This window comes from Haliotis cracherodii, unplaced genomic scaffold (assembly GCF_022045235.1).
Source record: "Haliotis cracherodii isolate W230 unplaced genomic scaffold, xgHalCrac1.p SCAF_12, whole genome shotgun sequence".
In the NCBI taxonomy this organism is placed as follows: domain Eukaryota; kingdom Metazoa; phylum Mollusca; class Gastropoda; order Lepetellida; family Haliotidae; genus Haliotis; species Haliotis cracherodii.
In genome coordinates, this window is record NW_027266267.1 from 5,926,365 (window position 1) to 5,950,000 (window position 23,636).

A 23,636-nucleotide genomic window follows, 5' to 3' on the forward strand; every position below is an offset into this window, starting at 1 on the left:
GATGGTTGAAATCTCGCAATAAAAGCTTGTTTCAAGCTACTCCAGTCTGACTTGATATCGTCACTCAAGGCATGATGCCAATGTTTGGCTGGTCCTTCTAAGAGGAAGTTCAACATTAAACACGCTCTGTCTTGATCAGTACCTTGGAGTTTAACTCAAGTTTCAAGATCTGACCACCAGTTATTTGCATCCTGCTTACCTGAATATTTAGGAAGCTGAATATGTGACATGGCCATGCATGTGTTTGAAGCCGAGGAGGGAATACTTTGAGTAGCTGCTGTTGAGGATTTTGTTGATAAGGTTGATACGGTTGTTGATACTGACGTAGATGTTGATGTTGACGTTGGTACCGTTGATGTTGACGTTGTGTATGTTGCTGGTGATGTTGGTATTGTAGAGGTTGGCGTCTGTGATGTGGAGCTGTTGTTGATGATGACTCTGCCTGGTAACTCAGGGTTACAACGAGTCAAGACTAAATGACTGCAGCCTCATCCTGTTCTCTATGTTCTGCCTTTCATCAGCACCAGAAACATTGATCTCCATCAACTGACGTAGCTTGTCTTTGGGACCGTTTTGCCTTGTGTGGGCGTGGTCCCGTTTGCTATGTCACAATGACCAAGATAGTGGGCGAATTAACTAGGTAGAGCTGATTACTCGTCTATCACCTTTAAAACAGAGAGAAGGCTGCTGAGTCCCTTTAAGTCTTTATTCGTGGCAGAGTCAAATTTCATATAGAGAGAGATATTTCAACAATATTACATTACAAGATAGATGCAGTCAGTGACTTGTTGCATTAAATATATAATTGACAACCATACATGAATTGATAGTGACTGGTTTGAACGTTTCTTAACAGTATTGTTCTGACAAAAAAGGTACAAAAAGCGAATTGTGAATAATAACGGACAGGGAAGTATTTTATGCTAAGACATTTCATGCAGGAACTGTTAACATTTACATTTACGGTACTCTAGCGTTACTCGTGTATTGACATACAAATGTATTTAACATACTGTATAATTCCAATGCAGTAAATGCTTAACCAAATGATAGACGTAGCATGGCCAATATTCGCATGAGAAGGTATTTACGTGAGATTACCCGCGGGTATTTACCACAATGTGCTATGAAATGTACGGCTTTATCTATCACTTGGCATTATCAACAGTTAATGTACAAGTGAACTAATCTACTAACATATATGTAAACACACACATACAATTAACATTCAAGTTGCTTTGCGGTATAATGAATGACATATAACTTATTCTTAAATATTACAAACCATGGTAAATATTTAGTTGCTTGCACAGGATACCATATAAGTTAAAGGCAGGAATAATTTAACAAGACAATAATGTCATCTTACCTTTAAAACAGAGAGAAGGCTGCTGAGTCCCTTTAAGTCTTATTGGTGGCAGAGTGAAGTATCTGCCACTGGACTCCGTATATATAGGGACTCAGGCCTTCTTTAGAATGCGTTAGTTACCTAATATTGAAACTATGATCTAAATATATTGACTTATCTATAGATATAAATATGGACCCATTTGTGGTATCAGGGGCTTGATATTCCATTTTATACGAAGTTTGACGGTCAAAGGGGATCTTGTTCCGGTATGGTTTTCAAAAAGCTTCTCCTGACATAGAGCGGCAGCCCAGAGCACTTTGGTCAAACGAACAAGGTACCAATATCCGAACACAGGAACATTTACTGTGTAACCCAACATATTCATATATGGATGTCTGCCGGGGAGCCCCTGCTGCGTGTGGCCCCTGGCCCCCCAAAAGAAGGGGCCATTCAAGGGCTGGATCAAACTTTGGAGGTACCACATGAAACCAACATAAAATGAACGATTGCACTCTACTTATTGCACAATACCCATTGCCAGACAAATCATCTTCTGCATAAGGCCCGCCAGACACCCACAAAAAGTTGACCCTTCAGGTATACACGTGTAAAATTGGTCTGGAATATATATCGATTGTACCACATTAAGGTACGTTTGAATGAACGGGTTCATATCACAGAGTACAGAATGGGCCACACCAGACAAATCTTCCTCTCCATAAGGCTTAAACATTGGAGGTATCACATGGAACCAACATAAAATGAACTATTACACTCTACTTATTACAAAATACCCACTGCCAGACAAATCCTCTTGTGCATAAGGCACGCCAGACACACCCTCACCCCACCCCACACAGTTGACCCTCTGTAATCCCAGTGTGCATAATGAAACATTGGACATCAGCTCTGGGAGTCAACAAATGGTCAAATTTATGTTTTGTTCTTAAAGATGGAAGGATTTTATTGAGATTAAAATCACGTATTTATAAAATCAGGTCTTTGAATACTAGTATTGATATCACAGATTAGGCCTATCGTTGAAATGTAATGAAAATGGCATGAATCTGAATCTTGTGAATATATATCTGATCAGCTATGAATTCCCCAAAGCCTGCTACAGCCTGATAGCTTGGTTATGGATTCCTACAAGCCGGATAGGCATATGATGCTATGTGCCATGATTTTTATATACTGAACAACAAAAGTTCCTGTGTCATTGAATAAGATTTAATGCAAAGTTATGTTTTTACCAAATCTGAAACAATTTCGGCTTGCAACAGATAAAAGACTCCTGTAAGTGTTCAAATGGTTTTAATTTGTCATACTGACTTCTGAAAATGCGTGATTTCATTAAACAAAACATGAACATGCCAAAATGTCAATTTACAAATCAATAGCGTGTGTGTCCGCCTCTGGTTGCGATGCAAGCAACACATATTCGTCTCATGGAATGGACCAGGCGTCGCACAAAGTTCTGTGGGATATCTGTCCATATCTGCTGGAGCATGTTTCGAAGTTCCAGGAGTGTCTGTGGAACACGTGGTTGACGTCGAAGGCGCCGATCCATCTCATCCCACATGTGCTCGATTGCTGATAGATCAGAGGAGTGAGCCGGCCAGGGGATGACATTCACGTTGTTTTTGTTGAAGAGATCCTGAAAAAGGCGAGCAATATGAGGCCGGGCGATGTCATGTTGAAAGGTAATGCCTGGGCCATGACGACTCAAAAACGGTAGAACAACAGGTCCGATGATCTCGTCGCGGTAGCGCTGTCCATTGAGATTTACCTCTACCACTATCAAACGGGTCCTCTGTCTTGCTGTAATCCCACCCGATACCAAAACGCTGCTGCCCCAGAACCGATCTTCTTCCATGACACAACAAGGACAATCCCTGCACATCTGAGGCGGAGACGTACGGTTTGTGAAGATAATCGTCGAAGGGCAGGGATGCTTCTTGCAGTCACAGTTGCTGGATAGAATCGATTTCGTAGGTGAGTTGTTCGAATCCAGTTGTCTTGTCGATTATTGGTTACGCGTGGCCTGCCACTCCGAGGATGGTCTCTGACTGCATTCGTCTGTTGCCAAATGGTGTTTCTGTGGACGTTAAATTGTCTTGCAACATCACGTTGACTCAATCCTTCTTCAAGCACACCAATGGCTCGTAGACGCTCGTTTTCGGACAAGCGTGGCATTTCATAATGTTGAATAATTGTGTAATTTTGTTGTTTTTTCTGAATGGTTGTTGTCAGCACGATGCTAAACAATGCATATGGAATCCCGTTAACGCACACGAAATGCATGGGGCTTGCATAAAAGTCATCATTTGCATGGAATGCATGCTTTTCTGTAGCATTTGCGTTTTTGTGACTTGATTCCACATATGTACTACAATAATGAAAACCAAACTTTACTTGTTTGAAAAATACACTATACACTTTTGTTGTTGAGTGTTGCTGAATGGATAATGATAGCCCCTAATGCCACTTGGAAATGTTTTAGGATGATAATCTGGAAATTCGGGGTGATAATTGTGTTTAATAATTAACCTATGATCTCCATTTATTTAGCAAGTTTTATCATCTAAAAATCTGAATTCAGGCCAAATACATCTCCATATTTATCAATTTTACATTCAGCTTTATAAACGGAGATCATTCAGCTAAATAAACGGAGATCATAGGTTTTTAAACACAATTATCACCCAAAGATTTTCATATGGTATTAGGGACTGTCATTTACCATTCTTATAGCAGGCTTTGAGGACTACGTAAGCATGTTTGTGTTTGTAGGAATCCATAGCCAAGCTATCAGGCTATAGCAGGCTTTGAGGACTTCATAGCTGATCATATATATATTCACAAAAATCAGATTCATGCCTTTTTTTATTACATTTCAACGATAGGCCTAATCTATGAATCTATAATCTCATAAATTTGACCATCTGTTGACTCTCAGAGCTGATGTCCAATGTTTCATTATGCACACTGGGATTACAGAGGGTCAACTGTGTGGGGTGGGGTGAGGGTCTGTCTAGCGGGCCTTATGCAGAAGAGGATTTGTCTGGCAATGGGTATTTTGTAATAAGTAGAGTGTAATAGTTCATTTTATGTTGGTTCCATGTGATACCTCCAATGTTTAAGCCTTATGGAGAGGAAGATTTGTCTGGTGTGGCCCATTCTGTACTCTTAAGGATTGACTGTGTATTTTTTTCGGTTCATGGAGGTATGAATCGAAAAACCGATGTGCAAACTGTATGAATCCGCTACGTCAAAAATGACGGCATTGATGAACATTCCAGGTGTAGGAATACATACAGTGGCGTGACATGAATCAGGTGATCGTTTCATTTATGCACATAACTTGACACGCCTACACAGTCAGTAGCCAATCAACGGAGAGTGGGATTAAAACAATGTTCATTTGACCTGTCAATTAAGGCAAGAGGCGAAAAGACTTACAACAGTCAGACTGTAACGAACCGGAAGAAATATGTCCGAGAGAAGGCGGCTGTTTCAAATAACATGGTCATTTACTGCGTGATTCAAACATTACTTCTCTGATTACGGTAAAACAGTTGGAGAAATGCTAGTTAGAAATGAAACGCGAAGACATGAAAGTTGAACCGAGGCGAGCGGAAAAAACTGGCGAGCGAGCCTGCACGTTTGCTGTTTCATTCATTCTCGGCCTTCGGTTTCAAAGGGTAGTTTGGACAATGAATATGTATGAAAGTCGCTAAATGTCCTGTGCATGACGATACACGTGAGCAGAAAGGGAATTCCCTCGACTGTAATATTGGGATTCCCCGACATTCCGCAGTAATAAAAGTAGTGCGCAGCGGTGGGCGTGGCTTAATTTTTTACATTCATTGGGAAATGAATGCAATAACACGTGACCAATTCAGCTAATCAGAATGCAGGAATTTCCATGAACACAACGAAAATTTAATTATTGTGATATGAACCTGTTCATTCAAACGTACCTTAATGTGGTACAATCGATATATATTCCAGACCAATTTTACCCGTGTATACCTGAAGGGTCAACTTTTTGTGGGTGTCCGGCGGGCCTTATGCAGAAGATGATTTGTCTGGCAATGGGTATTGTGCAATAAGTAGAGTGCAATCGTTCATTTTATGTTGGTTTCATGTGGTACCTCCAATGTTTAACCCAGCCCAAATTTTGGGACCCTCTTTGGGGGTGTCTGGCAGGCCTTTTGCAGAGGAAGATTTGTCTGGCGTGGCCCATTCTGTACTCTGTGAGATGTACCAGTTCATTTACAGTTACTTTCATGTGGTACCTCCAATGTTTGATCCAGCCCTTGAATGGCCCCTTCTTTTGGGGGGACAGGGGCCACACGCAGCAGGGGCTCCCCGGCAGACATCCATATATGAATATGTTGGGTTACACAGTAAATGTTCCTGTGTTCGGATATTGGTACCTTGTTCGTTTGACCAAAGTGCTCTGGGCTGCCGGTCTAACACTCGGTTGTGTTTACATTGTCAGTCATTGTTCGAAACTGAAACACCACAACCTTGCGGGCTATTTACAGTCAGGGTGGGGCTTTAAGGCTGGTTCATACTTGAGCGGTATGTGGTTGCCTAGTATTGGCTGGTTGGTTTGTTGTTTTACGCCGCACTCAGCAATATTCCAGCTATATGACGGAATGTAGAAAACTGTTGGCTGTGCCTCTTGTAGTCCGTGTATACTGGAGGCTAGTATAACAATACTGGTACTATTTGTTTGAACTCCTATAACATAAATATCCATTTCGCTCGAATGTGGTGTCTTATATCTACAAGGGGCGGTCGGCTAGCCCAGTGGTTAAAGCGTAAGCTAGTCACGACGAAGACCCGAGTTCGATTCCCGCCATTGGTACAAAGCGTGAAGCCCATTTCCGGTGATATTCGCTGATATTGCTGGAATATTGCTAAATGTGGCGTAAATATGAACTATATATGTGAGGATACACATAATACAAGTAGATACTAGATGTGAAGATATACTGAACACAAGCAGATGCTAGATGTGAGGATATACTGAACACAAGTAGATACCAGATGTTAGGATATACTGAACACAAGTAGATGCTAGATGTGAGGATATACTGGACACAAGTAGATGCTAGATGTGAGGATATACTGAACACAAGTAGATGCTAGATGTGAGGATATACTGAACACAAGTAGATGCTAGATGTGAGGATATACTGAACACAAGTAAATACTAGATGTGAGGATATTCTGAACACAAGTAAATACTAGATGTGAGGATATACTAAACACAAGTAGATACTAGATGTCAGGATATACTGAACACAAGTAGATGCTAGATGTGAGGATGAACTGAACACAAGTAGATACTAGATGTGAGGATATACTGAACACAAGTAGATACTAGATGTGAGGATATACTGAACACAAGTAGATACTAGATGTGAGGATATACTGAACACAAGTAGATGCTAGATGTCAGGATATACTGAACACAAGTAGATGCTAGATGTCAGGATAAACTGAACACAAGTAGATGCTAGATGTCAGTATATACTGAACACAAGTAGGTACTAAATGTGAGGATATACTGAACACAAGTAGATACTAGATGTGAGGGTGTACTGAACACAAGTAGATGCTAGAAGTGAGGATATACTAAACACAAGTATATGCTAGATTTGAGGATATACTGAACACAAGTAGATACTAGTTGTGAGGGTATACTGAACACAAGTAGATGCTAGACGTGAGGATATACTGAACACAAGTAGATGCTAGATGTGAGGATATACTGTACGCAAGTAGATACTAGATGTGAGGATATACTGAACACAAGTAGATGCTAGATGTGAGGATATACTGAACACAAGTAGATGCTAGATATCAGGATATACTGAACACAAGTAGATGCTAGATGTGAGGATATACTGAACACAAGTAGATGCTAGATGTGAGGATATACTGAACACAAGTAGATACCAGATGTGAGGATATACTGAACACAAGTAGATGCTAGATGTGAGGATATACTGAACACAAGTAGATACCAGATGTGAGGATATACTGAACACAAGTAGATGCTAGATGTGAGGATGAACTGAACACAAGTAGATACTAGATGTGAGGATATACTGAACACAAGTAGAAGCTAGATGTGAGGATATACTGAACACAAGTAGATGCTAGATATCAGGATATACTGAACACAAGTCGATGCTAGATGTGAGGATATAATGAACACAAGTAGATGCTAGATGTCAGGATATACTGTACGTAAGTAGATACTAGATGTCAGGACATACTGAACACAAGTAGATGCTTGATGTGAGGATATACTGAACACAAGTAGATGCTAGATGTGAGGATATACTGAACACAAGTAGATACCAGATGTGAGGATATACTGAACACAAGTAGATGCTAGATGTGAGGATATACTGAACACAAGTAGATACCAGATGTGAGGATATACTGAACACAAGTAGATGCTAGATGTGAGGATGAACTGAACACAAGTAGATACTAGATGTGAGGATATACTGAACACAAGTAGAAGGTAGATGTGAGGATATACTGAACACAAGTAGATGCTAGATATCAGGATATACTGAACACAAGTCGATGCTAGATGTGAGGATATAATGAACACAAGTAGATGCTAGATGTCAGGATATACTGTACGTACGTAGATACTAGATGTCAGGATATACTGAACACAAGTAGATGCTAGATATGAGGATATACTGAACACAAGTAGATGCTAGATGTGACGATATACTGAACACAAGTAGATGCTTGATGTGAGGATATACTGAACACAAGTAGATGCTATATGTCAGGATATACTGTACGTAAGTAGATACTAGATGTCGGGATATACTGTACGCAAGTAGATGCTAGATGTAAGGATATATTGTATGCAAGTAGATGCTAGATGCGAAGATATACTGAACACAAGTAGATGCTAGATGTGAGGATATACTGAACACAAGTTGATGCTAGGTGTGGGGATATACTGAATACTGAAGTTTTGACGTTATAACTTTAGAACAGTCATCTTGTCTTTGCATGCGTTTGTGACGAGTGCCACCGGTTGGTGCAGGGTACGCTCAACGTCCAGCTAACACCTTGTATCATCACCACTTGGTAATGTTCTACGAACACATGCCCACACTATGATGGGTTCACCAGTCTGAAGAGCGTATTCTTTTCTTTCTTTTTTTTCTTTTTTTAAGAGCGTATTCTCGTCAGTGTGCGCAGTTCAACTTTGTGGTTTCTGAGTTCAGACAGTTCTCCAGTAGCCAAATGAGCAATCCGTCTAACACCAGTACTCACAGGTGGGTCGATAGTATGACATTTCTCCCTGCAACTTGCCTGTGGGCAAACTTGTTCCCCTTAGTTTGGACAGTGAGGATTTGGTCCTGCTGGGAAGGCAATACACGGTTTTGACATGGGTTGCCGAGCATAGCCGTCACAGTCTCCCGGAAAGGCTTATACAGCTTGATGTAAAGAAATGGCTTCAAGATGTGATAGATAGAGTTTACCGTCAAGGCAATTGCCTTGAATCCTTTTAACGGAACCTCGACGGAGATGGCAACGAAGATGGGAATGGAGGAGATGAGGTAGATGATGGCCATTATATGTATCATGTGAGACAGCATCACCTTCCTCACACTGCTAGGAAGGATGTTGGTCATGGAAGGGCGGTTTGTGAAGGAGCGAATTCTCAAGAAAGAAGCCGCTACCAAGCAGAAAGGTGCGACGATGGTATTGAGAATCATGAGAACAAGGAACCAACAGTTAGAAGAAGTTAGACGAATGTGGATGATGTTTAGCGACGTGAGATCAACACTGTGGAATGATTGAACAGTGTGGCTTGTGCATGCGATCGCAATGTTGAATGTCCAGGAACAACCGAGAAAAACATACACCCGCTTCATTGTGACCTTGCTCTTGTACATATGCTGCATGCATATAGCCAGGTAGAGGTTTGCTGAAAGGGCAGCTATACTGTGAGAGACCACGCCTTGCAGAGCAAACAGACTAAGTCTAAGATGTATTTGAAACTGAGCCATTTGAAAAGGAGCAACACATATCGAAACCAATGAAATGATCTTCTGTATCACATCAGCTGCAGCCTGGTTTATCATGAGCGCACCGGAAACGCCTCTCATCCCTGGCGTCCTTGCAATGATGATGATAATGAGGATATTTCCAATCGCTCCCAATGCCTGGGCTATTGCAAGTACTGACGTCGATGCGATTTCCATTTCAGAGAATAACACAGTTGCATTATCCTTTTGCATTATAAACACTCTGGACACGAGGAAAGATGACGAAGTTTCAATCAAACAGAAAGTATTGGAATATCTGCACCCTTGTTGATGTCAGCCTCGAAATGTATTTCCTCTTCTGTGCGTTGATTAGGACCACATCTTGGTGTTGCCCAAAATCAATCAAAACCAAACGTATTATTTCAACGACGTCCTGTTTTGTAGTGATGTTCTTCTGGGGACTTCTCTCTGCAATAATATATACAACATTAGTCACAAACACATCATGTATTTTAAAAGTGGTAACGTAAAACAACAACGTACATGTGAGTTGATAACAATTATCAAGCTCGGGTGAGTGAGTTAAGATGTCGTCATATCGGCAATATATATTTCATTTTATATTTTATTTGTGACTTTAAAGAGTTTAAAAGTAATCATCAAGACATTTAGACATCATCTCTTCAGATGTTGGGGAATATTGACAAATCTAGCCTAAATTAAAACCACGTATTGTAATAAGTATGCTTTGAATGATGTGGTATTGTATACCCTCTTCGGGCACTTCAACACCATTCGAGGGTACAGCCACTGACCATCTCAGTTATCAATCAAAATGTATTGTATAATTTTAATTATTTAAAAAAACCTTATAATTAAATCAATGTTAACAAAATATTCTTTAAAGATGATGATTTGAAATAGTTATCCCTTGTGGTGGAAAAAAAACAACACATTCAAGCAGGACATGCTTGACTGTGATTAATCCATCACAGTACACAGACACAGAACGGAGGATCCTTAAGTTTCAATAAATATTCATGTGTATCTCTCGAATGGCCAATATATACTGAGATAATAATTGAATGCGACGTTGTTTTGGACAAGCTCATCAGCCTCCACATACTATGAAATTTCAGTTCTGTTAGCTCCAAGGCTAAGCCGCAGACTTCGGTGGTGGACGTAACATAATAATTTAAAAAATGTTTTTACAAGCTCCGCCATAAATGATGGAGCTGTAATCATGTTTAGAAAGGATAAGTGCTCTGTATAGTTGGAGGGTGATTTTCTGATCCCCTCCCCACAAGGCATTTGAAACAACTTTCAATATGTCAACGGCTTTCAGGCATGTATTGTTTAGGTATTTCATTTTGGGCAGAAAGGTCATATGTTGATCGAAAATAAAAACAATACTCAAGAACTGGGCTTCTATTACAAGTTTAATAGGACTGTCATCTAAAACTAAACAGGAGCCTATGTGAGGTTTATATTTGCTACACAACTGAATACTCTTTGTTTTATATTTTTAAAATTTAATAATTTTTCTGAAGACCATTTATTCATATAACTTTAACAAAGCAGCGATTACCTTTCAATGGTATTCATGCTTGTGATATATAATATTAAATTCTCCCATAACAGGGCTTGATCTTCAATCGCCAGCGGTGGTTTATTTTTATTCACTCAATCTCATTGGCTGTCTGAGAGTTGAGAGCTGTGTCAACACTTTTTGATTGGCTGGTTAAAAATAATTGACGGCACTATTTTCGGATCGGGGATACCCGAGGTCGTCCAGTACAGGAAATCCCCAGCTGGCAAAACAATACCGTGGTGACGATGTTTTCATCTCCGAAAGTTGGTGACCGAGAGTAAATTTGTTGGGGAGGAAGGTGTATGATATGTGGAGATATATCAGAGAATTTCGGCTTCCCAATGTACGAGATTCACTTGCAGGAAAACGGTAACCGAAGCGAGATACCGCATCGATTTTACGGGACCAGGTGAGCCACTCCGGTATATTCTTTACAGGGCGTTTTCAAGGCTAATAACAAAGCTAATGAAACAGTTAATTAATTCATGTAAAGATACTGATGAAATAGTGAAATAAACCGTATTGTTTTTGTTATTTTAAAAATAAATTGGATCTAAAGCAATACTCAATTTTAATGCAGAAAACGATCAATCTTTACCGGACGGACCGTACATCTCACGACCAAGATGTTTTGCAACCACAGCAGTTGTTTCCCCTTTCAACAGGTGAAGTTTATCCAGATCAGTATAATTAGTTTATTTTGGCCTTTAATTATTTGGGGTTTTTTAACACGAAGATTTCAGTTATTTAAACATACTATCTCAGGACAATTAAGAAACTCATTTTTTATCACCACGTTTAAACTTGAATGTATTAAGTCATACCTAGATCTATGTAAACTCAAGAATGTAATATATGTATTTATATTTTTTTAAACTATTTTGGTTTCTAATAGGGAGCAGACAAACTGATGAAGATAAAGATGGTGGGCACCAATCAACAATATTAGGTATTTTTTTCAAAAACAATATTTCTTTATCAACAGTGATTTACATTTATGCATCTTAAAATATATTTTGTATTTTAGATAGGATGAAAAAATCTTAAAATTGATTTCATATTATTATTTTTAGGTAGAAACTCAATATCAAAATTACAAACAGACGATACAGATTATTAAAGACATTTCGAATTATGTTTGTCTCAAGTATATTCTTTAAACCAAAGATTTATTATTTACCATGTTTACTGAAAAAAACAACTTCTTTAATAATGCAATTGTTATGATATCATAGCAGATAATGAGCCCCAATATGCATAGCTACCTTAATTTTAATGATAATTATTAAGCATTTCTTGGAAGCACACGTGTATTTATTAAATAAAAAAACTTTTTTTTTATTCAGTGGACAATTTTTCTTTTGAACATAATATTTAACATCATGGCACCAAAAATGTTACTAAATGAGTTATCTAATTTCCCCATATTTGTGAATGACAAGAAACAATGTGAATTTGACAAGCACAATACTTTATTGTGTGTGAAACATAAATACATAGAATATATGTAAACAATAAATTATTATTCCAATAGCTATACAAATATTTGCATTTTAATACCTTTGTAAAGTTACATTGTTATTTTACTGAAACAGATACCTCCAAACTTTATTCTTTTCTTATTTTATCAGATTAGAAGTTAAGACCTACTGATAATAGGTAATTTAAATAAACATGTTCTTCTTTTTATCGTTATGAAAACAAGACTCATAATAAATTTGTATTTAAGTGACCTGTTCATATATGATTTTTGTGTGAAAAGTATTAAAATTAAAATTAGACATTTCTTATGTAAAGAACTGAAGTTTAAGGTTAAATGTTATAAGAGGACCTCTTGTTGGTCATTTGTTCATCACCCATAAATTTGAGTTTTTCTTTACTTACCATGTTCTGAAAATGTACATATCAGAATAATTCAAGGTGTCTGATTAAAATAGCGATACAGCTTTCCACTCTCCGGCAGCCAATTAGATTATGGGAAAAAAAACCACTGTAAACCTTGTAATGGGAGAATAATAAATAAGAATACATTTCTTATTTTGTCATATGTCCAGTTTATCATCCCGAGAAATGCTAAATAATTATCATTAAAATTAAGCTAGCTATGCATATTGGGGCTCTTTGTCTGCTATGATATTATAACAATTGCATTATTAAAGAATTGGATTTTTTTCAGTAAACATGGTAAATAATAAATCTTTGGTTTAAAGAATATACTTGAGACAAACTTAATTCTACATGTCTTTAATACTCTGTTTTGTCTGTTAATTCTGAAAATGATTAACTGTGATATTGAGTTTCTACCTAAAAATAATAATATGAAATTAATTTTAAGATTATTTCATCGTATCTAAAATACAAAATATATTTGAAGATGCATAAATGTAAATAATTGTTGAAAAAAAAGTTTTTGACAAAAAATACCTAATAATGTTGATTAGTGCCCACTATCTTTATCTTCATCAGTTTGTCTGCTTTGTCAACATCATGGTCGCGAGATGTACAGTCCGTCCGGCAAAGATTGGCCGTTTCCTGCATAAACATTGAGTATTGCTTTACATCCAAATTATTTGAGCCTTTATTTTTTTAAAATATGAAATTTAAGTCTCGATTATGTTAATATAACTATGTTTGTGATCGATCGGCTCTAGATCAACACTTCGTTATAACATGACATTTAATATGTGTTTGATAGTTATTTTTTAAAAAAACAACAAAAAACAATATGGTTTGTTTACCTATTTCATCAGTATTTTTATATGAATTAATGTACTGTTTCATTAGCTTTGTTATTAGCCTTGAAAACGCCCAGTAAAGAATATACCGGAGTGGCTCACCTGGTCCCGTAATATCGATGCGGTATCTCGCTTCGGTTACCGTCTCCCCATTCTGCAACTGATTCTCATACATTGGGAAGCCGAAATTCTCTGATATATCTCCACATATCACACCCCTTCTTCCCCCACAAATTTTCTCTCGGTCACCAACTTTCGGAGATGGAAACATCGTCACTACGGCAATGTTTTGCCGGCTGGGGATTTCCTGAACCTGACGACCTCGGGTATCCCCGATCCGAAAATAGTGCCGTCATAGCCAGCCAATCAAAACGCGATTACAGAGCTCTCCACTCTCAGCAAGTCAATCAGACTGGGTGAATAAAAAAACCACTGCGAATAAACCACTGCTGGCGATTGAAGATCAAGCCCTGTAATGGGAGAATACAGTACCACAAACTTTACAAACACGTGACAATACCCTATGTCGTAATTTGTGGTATTTTATTGCCAGTCACACCGGCGAAACAATGCCCTGTGACGTCAGAGGTCATCGAGTGTGCATAACCTCCTCCCAAAGATCTATCATCTCTACACGCAATATTATTGAAGACGCCAAGCGGTGTTGAGCGTTTTGAATATTTGTTTACTAAATATAGCCTTCGGCGGCGCATTTTATAGCAAGCGCTAGTAAACGAAAGCACTTTTATTTTTTATTTATTTCTTATTTCGTTTTTCTCGTTATTGAAGTGGCTAAAATGGAACTAATATACATCTATTATATTTTTCGGTTCATTAATTTTCATTATTATGCACAAGAATGCAGTTTATTGGGGATACTATATTGGCGCTGAACACATCGAAATGTCGCCAGTGTTAGGGTAGGCTACCCCAAACTCTATCCTTAGTCCTTGGAACTCCTTTACGATAAATCACCCCTTTACGATCATTAGGGTAAGGTACCCGTTTAGTGGCTATTGGATTACCCAAACTCTGTCCTTAGCCCTTGGATCCCCTTTACGATCAATCATCCCTTTACGGTCATTAGGGTTAGGTACCCGTTTAGTGGCTATTGGATTACCCAAACTCTATCCTTAGCCCTAGTCTTACAGGGTTGTACAGTCAATCTTACAGTGGTGTACCCCTAGTCTTACATGGTGTACAGTCAGTCTTACAGTGGTGTACACCGAGTCTTATATTGGTGTACAGTCAATCTTACAGGGGTGTACAGTCACTCTAAAGGGTTGTACACTTAGTCTTACAGGGTTGTACACTCAGTCTTACACAGGGGTGTACATTCAGTCTTACACAGTTGTACAGTCAGTCTTACAGAGTTGTGCAGTCAGTCTTACAGAGTTGTGCAGTCAGTCTTAGGGGGTGTACAGTCAGTCTTACAGAGTTGTGCAGTCAGTCTTAAAGGGTGTACAGTCAGTCTTACAGGGTTGTACAGTCAGTCTTAAGGGGTGTACAGTCAGTTGATGTAAGTTAATTCAACCGTAGAAGGTTACCGACAGTATTACCTGAGCGTACTGTCAGTCGTACATCAGTGATCAATCAGTTTTATAATTATGTTTGAATCAATATGGATGTACAGTCAACCTTACATGGGTGTACAGTCTGTCTTACAATAGTGGCCTATCCACCTGATGAATAGGAGACGATCTTATCGCAGAGCCCGCACTGGTTTAAGAACAAGTCTGAGGCTATTGCAGCATTACAACAAGCGATACAACGCGGAGTTGACGTCCCCGACTGTTGGGATGGTCCGTATTATTATCTAGTATCGAGATCAAGGAAAGTAATGTCATCAAGGAAACAACCCTTGTCCAGCTTGTTTCCAATTTGTTTCCAACGGCCCTTTTCAGGGCCACCCATCTCTCCCGAAAGAACACTTTCATCCATGGCTTTGACGACCCTCAAACCAAAACAAAGAACCCACCTCCTCCTCCTCCTCCTCCCTCCCTCCACCACCACCACCACCCTTTCTTTTTATTTTAAAAAAGAAGAAAAATGAACATCAAGGATTTTACAGGCGCCTCTTTCAATTTTGATCTTTTCATAATGTACGAGCGCTTCTTAGGGTCGCTCTCCTCCACGGAAACAGATGTGCCGCCCTCTTGGAAGTGTGGACACCTTTCGGAAACGGACAAGCCGACATCTTGGATGCGCGCGCCACCGGAAACGGAAGTGCCGCCATTTGGGATGCGCATGCATCGCCGGAACCGGAAGTGCCGCCATCTTGGATGTGCACGCCATCGGACACAGGAAGTGACGTCATCGGGCATACAGAGAACCCAAAGTGGTTACCCTAGTGGGGCCATCAACTACTACTGACATTTTATTGAACACACAATGGCACCCGTATTATCCATTGTTTTGTTCATAAAGTTAAATGTGCAAAACACGTTTTAATCACCTTTTTTTTAGGAATAGGCGTGTCCTCCTTACATGACCTTTGTGTTGCACCTGCGAAATTGACAAGGTGCCCGTCACAAGTACTTCTGTTTCGGGGTAATGACGATTTAGATCGATATTTGTCTCTCCATTTATTCCTTTATTTTTTTATCATTACTCGAGTGTCTATATGTTTAGTCCACTTTGTACACAAGTGAACAATTTTCACCAGACAAACGAAGGTTTTCTTTATAAACAATAACACAACCGTGGCTCAAATGCCGGACAAACACACATTTGAATACCATAGTTGAATTACCATAGAAAACAGAAATGTGGCTAACATTAATCAGGCCTAGGAGATACATGAACAGGGACTATATTATTTTCCCAAAAAAATAGAAAACAGAGACCGCCCTCGGTAAATACTTTGATTAGAATGTAAGTTTGTGAGGCTTGAAATGACAATTGACAGACAAAAAGAGTCGTAGTAATCGAACAGATTAATGGCATAACATACAAAATATTTCATAAGCAAATCGGATTTCAATTCGGGACATACCAGTATTGGATATAAAATAAAACAGTGTGTCCCCAAAATGATAATAGGAAGTTTTAGACCTTACCGTTGTTCAAGACATTCAGCCCGGTTTTCACATGGCACTTCAAACCAGGGAGATGTGCTTCATCTCAAAGTCTGCCTGTCAGCATCAATGGTACAGGATCGATAGTTCATCACGTGTTAAGTTGTCATAGGCGCCGATATCAACCCACTCCAAGCATATTACACACTAACACCCACATATGTAGCACGTGCAGTGACTCCTCCCATAAGAACACGTCCCTTTAACGGAGAAACCAATGCATTATCTCGTGACAAGAAATGAATACATGCTCAAGAAGTTGAGAGTATACTCCAATACTGGTGAGGTGAGGTTAGGTGAAATGGGGTTTAACGTGTATGTGTGTGTGTTGGTGTTTGTGTGTTTGTGTGTGTGTGTTTGTGTGTTTGTGTGTGTGTGTGTGTGTGTGTGTGTGTGTGTGTGTGTGTGTGGCTGCTTGTACCAGTCCGGACTGATGCCGACTTATAGTGCTAGGCATCTATCCCATTGGGATACCATGCCGCAGTTTTACATGGACACCCCACTCAGACACAGTATACTGAAGAGCCGTCCGATCCTTGTTTTAGCCCCTTAATGCCGAGCGCCACACAGGGTAACAACAAGTAACATATTTAGCATCTTTTGGTATGATGAGGCCGACGAACCCCGGACCTTCGCCCCTTCGGGCGGACGCTCTACCACTAGACCACGGAGGCGGTTTCACCGAAGTGGTAAACGTCTGAGACTTGTCACAGTATTGTGTTTACTCCAAATCTAAACTCAATCTAAGCTCCAGGCTGATCCAAGTGCGTATCCAATGAAAATAATTCCTTATATCACGTGATCAGGAGATAGAATATTTTGAAATTGAAAAGATGGATAATTAGTGATGCAAAATGTCAGTATATTTTGATAGTTTGCAACGATAATACTTTTCATTTACTATTATTGAAAATGTTCAATTGTAAAATAGTCAAATGAGGAAAGTATTCTGCCCTTTCTTGTTGGAATTGAGCATTTTTATCTGAATACAGACACTTTCAAGTTCATTTTGGAGATAGAAAAGTATGGCCGTGAAACACCACTATCATTTTCGTTTTGAGGAATGTACTTAGATCAGGGTTTCAAGCTGAAACTAATAAATGTTCATAAGTATGGTGTCAGTGGGCACAGTCTTCCTACAGAATTAATTGTCTAAATCCTGTCTTTTCGTGTCAGGACGTGATTTTCGTCAACCTGTGACCAAAATGTTACCAAAACGTGCAGGTAGTTTCATAATATCTCCCAATCCGTTCCTAATTCTTAAAGAAACCTTTATCTGTCTGAAGAACACAGTTCAGAGGTTGAATTCGGTCACATACTGATGTTTTGAATCTTTGAAACTGTGTTGTGTACATTTGAAGACAGTGTGTCAGTAGCTGACCCAAGATCTTTCCAAGCTGAACAACTACAAACGTGACACCTCGTCTGTTGCAATGTCAGTCTTACAAATATCGGGGGGCACGGGTGACCCAGTCGTCTAAGGCGCCGCGATTCGCTGTGCAGAGTTGCGTCCCTTGGGCATGCCAGAAACCTATGATTGTGAGTTCGAATCCCGGTTCGCCCCGATTATGTTTCTAGGTTTGTCAGCACCATACCCGTGCTCGTGGGTTTCACCGAAGTGGTAAACGTCTGAGACCTGCATCACTTCGGGCTTTCCTCCCACATTAAGCTGACACGCCGTGATATAACTGGAATACTGTTAAAAGCGGCGTTAAACCGAACTCTCTCTCTCTTACAAATATCGAGTTTGGAATACTGTCTCTCTCTAATTAATTTATATTTTGAAATCATCAAGTTTTGTCGTAAGATATTCCAGTATTCCTCCAGATCAACTTAAAAACATACAGTAAAGTACGGCTATAACGAACTCAAAGGGACCACTAATTTTAGTTCGTTATAATCGTAGTTCGTTATACGCGTATATACAGCATATACACAGCAAATGGCCGGGACTAAAAATAAGTTCGTTATATCCGTCAGTTCGTTATAAGCATGTTCGTTATAAACGTAGTTTGTATGTGAATTCACAAGTGAGAGCGGGCGGTCGGGTAGCCTAGTGGTTAAAGCCTTCGCTCGTCACGCCGAAGACCCGGGTTCGATTCCCGACATAGGTCCATTGTGTGAAGCCCATTTCTGGTGTCCCCCGCCGTGACATTGCTGGAATATTGCTAAATGCGGCGTAAAACCATACTCACTCACTCACTAATGTTAGCCACATTTCTGTTTTCTATGGTAATTCAACTGGACCAGACAATCCAGTGATTTGATATCATGAGCATCGATCCACGCTTTAGGGATGCAATGACAAACATCAACCAAGTCAGCGAGCCTGATCAACCGATACCGTTAGTCGCCTCTTGCGACAAGGATAGTCGCCTCTTACGGCAAGGATAGTCGCCTCTTACAACAAGCATAGTCGCCTCTTAAAACAAGCATAGTCGCCTCTTAAGACAAGCATAGTCGCTTTTACGGAAAAGGATGTTTCCGGGTACTTTTAACTAAGTAGTTGTTATCAAACATTTAAATGCATAAATGAATATTTCTCAGGTATACGTCGCAATCTCTTATAAACAAAGGCTTCACAAAGGAATACATAATGGAACTCATCAGCACCTGTTGGAGAATTACAAAGTCCACATAAACATTACTCTTTAGGGGTATTATTCTATCGAGCAGTTTCTACAGGTAGGTTTTGATTTATGTCTCCTGGTTTGTGAGCACCATACCCGTGCTCGTGGGTTTCACGAGAATGGAAAACGCCGTGATGTAACTGGAATACTGTTCAAAGCGATGTTAAACCTGACTCACCCACCTTCTCCGTTTGCCACCAAGACGACACCGGGAATAGGCTTGGAGTTCCCTAATCACGGAACAGGCGATTCTGCGATTCTTGATACGGATCACGACACTACTAAGATTCGAATTTCAAAGATGGATCCCGAATGGAAGTGCAATAATGTTGCCTCTGAATCCAAACCTTGAAAGTAGCACTCGTCTCCTTTGCATAACGAGACACGTCGTATTTTTGCCTATATTTGAAATACCCCTTGAACGTTGGTCCTCTCTTATAAATAACGTTAATGTTAATTGTCATCATGATGTCAGCAGTGTCTGTAGTCTTGATGCAATGACACAACACGTTCTTCTTTTGGTTAAAGTTTGATGTTACGAACACAATATTTGACTTCCTAGTGGTTATATCCGTCAGTTCGTTATAAGCATGTTCGTTATAAACGTAGTTTACTGTAGTGGTTGCTGCGTTGATTGATATTCCAAAACATCGAGGGCAAATGGGACATTTCAGTAGGAGTGAGTAGCTTTAAACAGTATAACAGTATATCACGGCATATCGGGTTGATGTGGCAACAAACAAACCAACAGAACCTGAGGAAGTAAATGTCTGCACACGAACACGGACATGGTGCCTGCAAACCATGGAACATATATATATATATATATATATATATATATATATATATATATATATATATATATATATATATATAGGATTCAAACCCATCACAACACCGGATCACGGGGTTTAGGGACTTAATCAAACATTTTCTGGAATAGCCTGAACAATTTCTATTCAAACCAAAATAAGAAACGACATTTTAATTATTATGAGCTTTTAATTATTATTTATTTATTCAACCTACATAATATTATAACGAATGGACATTCAGACATACAATTCATAATTGGCCTATCACATATTCTGTGGTATGGTAGTCAATGCTAAGGTGCTCGCATCACTCATGATTCATACTGTCTCGTTGTTTACAAGGAATTACTAAAATGCGATTGAAATATATTAAAGAACATTCAATAAAAGAAAACTGACTGCTTGACGTCGTGGCAACTGATAACAACATTACATAACAATGAAAGCAGCAATAATTCCATTAGTCCCACACAACAGCCATAAAGTGGAACAAGACGAGAGAGAGAGAGAGAGAGAGAGAGAGAGAGAGAGAGAGAGAGAGAGAGAGAGAGAGAGAGAGAGAGAGAGAGAGAGAGAGAGAGAGAGAGAGAGAGAGAGAAATGTATATTTTTGAGTCACACGCACAAGCCGTCAAGGTAAAAACATTTGGCATTGTATGATTTCAGAACAAAAGCTTGTACATCCAGCCTCACCGGGCTTATGAGACACATTAAAATACAAGACTTTAGTGTATCCATTGTGAAATAATAATAATCATAATAATAATGATAATAATAAATTAAAAAATAAATAAATAAATGAATAACATATTATATATGTACTATACTAATAAAATACTTTTACAAGCCCAAACGATTGTTGTCCACACGACAGTCTAAATGACCGTCACCGTGGTGTAGTGTAGCCTAGTGTAGTGTATAGAGCGTCTACTATGCTCGGGAGGCTAGTGGCACAATGCTTGTCGTAATTGGTGACTTCGGGCCGGGATCGATTGGTCAGGCTCGCTGACTTGGTTGATGCGTGTCATCGTATCTCAATTGCGTGGATCGAAGGTCATGACCATTTACAGACTGCCGCCACATAGCTGGAGTATTGCTGAGTGCGGCATTAAGCAACAAACAAACAAAACTTGATGTTACCCTGCCTGTCTCTCAGCATTAAAGGGACCAAACGAGGACTGATCTGCTCGTCGTATATTGTATATGTGGCAAGGTATATCTTTCTGCTAATCCCTATAGCCTTGAACGCCACGTTAAGCCTCATTTCTCACCAGGACCGCCTCCGTAATTTTGGGAATAGAGCGCAGAGAGCAGAAGGTCCGGGGTTCGATCCCCGACCTCGTCATGCCAAAACACGTTAAAATATGGTACTTGTTGTTACCTTGCCAGGCACTCGGCATTAAAGAGCTTAAACAAGGACTGATCGGAGTCCTGCGTCTAGGTGGGATATTCATGTTAAACTGCAGGATGATATCTCAGTCGGCTGGCATTATGAAATCGGCATTATTCCGAACGAGTACAGACCGTCTTCGTGGTCTAATGGTAGAGCGTCCGCCCGGAGAGCGGAAGGTCCGGGGTTCGATCCCCGGTCGCGTCATACCTTTAACGTCAAGACGTTAAAAGATGGTACTTGTTGTTACCTTGCCTGGCACTCGGCATTAAAGAGCTAAAAGAAGGACTAATCGGAGTCCTGCGTCTAGGTGGGGTATTCATGTTAAACTGCGGCATGGTATCTCAGTGAGCTAGCAGTATAAATCGGCATCAGTCCGGACTAGTACAAGCAGCCACACAAACACACACACACGTACATGCACGTCGCTATATAAGTGCAACCCCATTTCACATCACCTCACATAAGAGAAAAAGATGTAGTTTTACTCCAAAGGTTACGATCCGAACTATGTAAGTGCAAATGCTACAGCAAAGATTAATTAACAAATACAATTTTTCTTTCATAATTTCATATCAGTCCCTGGCAGTTATTTCCAGACTCGTTGAATCTCTGATGTAACTGATATTTATATCATAATATATAGTGTTTTACTTCATCCCGTTCAGAGTCGACAAAAGTGGTTTATTATGCAAAAAAATAACCAAATTACCCTTGACTATACATTAATACTGATGACGTGTTATGACAAAGATTCTGTGAAATAAATATGAGAAATATAAAACAGACCCAATTTCACCTCACCTCACCAATATCACATCAACGTACACGTCTTAACAATTGTTATTAGAGAGCGCAAAGGTTATGCTTTAGAGTAACAACACTAACGCTAACACTAACACACACTAAAGGGATATGACTTGGATTCAGTATTATATGGAAATGCTACAACATCTACTTATTCTAACCTTGCTATTGTACAATCTGTCCATTTGTTCATTGCAAAATCAAAAAGATTTAAAATCTAAATATGTCTCCATAACGATTACATCGATCAGATAGTTGTTAGTATGTGTGATATGCTGGTATGCTGTTTGTTTATGTACCGATATATGTATGCGTGTATTTGTGTATTTGTGTGTGACTTGTATATCATCATAATATTTGCAACAGTATTCACAATTAATATAAATTTATATTTTGTGTACAATTTACTCTTATTAATTGTTAAATGTTCTTTGTAAGGAGAGGTGTTTAAAAAGGTTGAACCTGTTCACCAATCCCATTCCTTTTTCTTGGAAATAAATATTGTTTAAATCAACACACACTACCACTCATACAGTACATTATTGTCTTCTGACTGATAATGGTTCATCGTTGTTCTTGATATCTTCATATTTCCCTTGGACATGAAAGAAGAAGAATACATACTTAAACATGATTTCCTACAGCAGACATGACACATGAACGTAAATTTACTTATTCTGGAAATATAACATTTCTTATGCTCATGCATAAGTATATTTGTACTTGTATAGTACATCTTCCAGATCATTTAGACACGAGGTAGTGTAGCGTAATCAGAACGTGTTGTTTGACAGGCATTACTTGAAGTTGACGGGTGACAAATTAGCGATAATTCATAGATAACAACATCATCATCACTAAAAGCAAACTAACAGTCTACATTCGCCGCCACAAGCCATAGATGAACAGAGATCAATGCTGTGTCATCCCACCCGCCTACAGCAAGCACATCAAGCAATAATCAGCCAGCATTTGTACACGTGACCCTGTTCATTTGGCTTCCCGTCTCATTGGCTTCCTCTCCATGTGTTCTCCATCCATTACGTTGTTTCAGTATCATCCTTCTGTTGTCATTGTTTAAGTTACTCACGAGAATCTCTCTGATGTGTGCAATTGTTGTTACTGTTAATCCTAATATAGCATCTGTACCGTGCTCATTATTCGTCGGACCGCCTCCGTGGTCTAAAGGT

The 23,636-nt window shown here is 39.3% G+C and overlaps 2 protein-coding genes across 2 annotated transcripts in view; both read right to left on the reverse strand.

The window, feature by feature from the left end:
• Positions 1-207: 207 nt before the first annotated feature.
• Positions 208-9,618, reverse strand: LOC139456944 (adenosine receptor A3-like). Its single transcript, XM_071238411.1, has 2 exons — positions 8,723-9,618; positions 208-442 (listed from the first exon to the last, which is right to left on the reverse strand). The coding sequence occupies exons 1-2, from the start codon at positions 9,616-9,618 to the stop codon at positions 208-210; spliced, it is 1,131 nt and encodes a 376-aa protein (XP_071094512.1).
• A 12,637-nt stretch (positions 9,619-22,255) lies between these two features.
• The window catches only part of LOC139457469 (uncharacterized), a 17,238-nt gene continuing 15,857 nt past the window's right edge, over positions 22,256-23,636 (reverse strand). The window contains exon 8 of the mRNA XM_071238858.1: positions 22,256-23,041. The gene's annotated coding sequence lies outside the window, so the exon portion shown is untranslated. The remainder of the gene's footprint in view (positions 23,042-23,636) is intronic.

Coding starts and splice junctions, on each gene's coding strand:
- LOC139456944 (XM_071238411.1), bottom strand. CDS start 9,618: ATGGAAATCGCATCGACGTCAGTACTTGCAATAGCCCAGGCATTGGGA. Junction 443..8,722: donor GGGAACAAGTTTGCCCACAG/GCAAGTTGCAGG, acceptor CTGAGTTACCAG/GCAGAGTCATCATCAACAAC.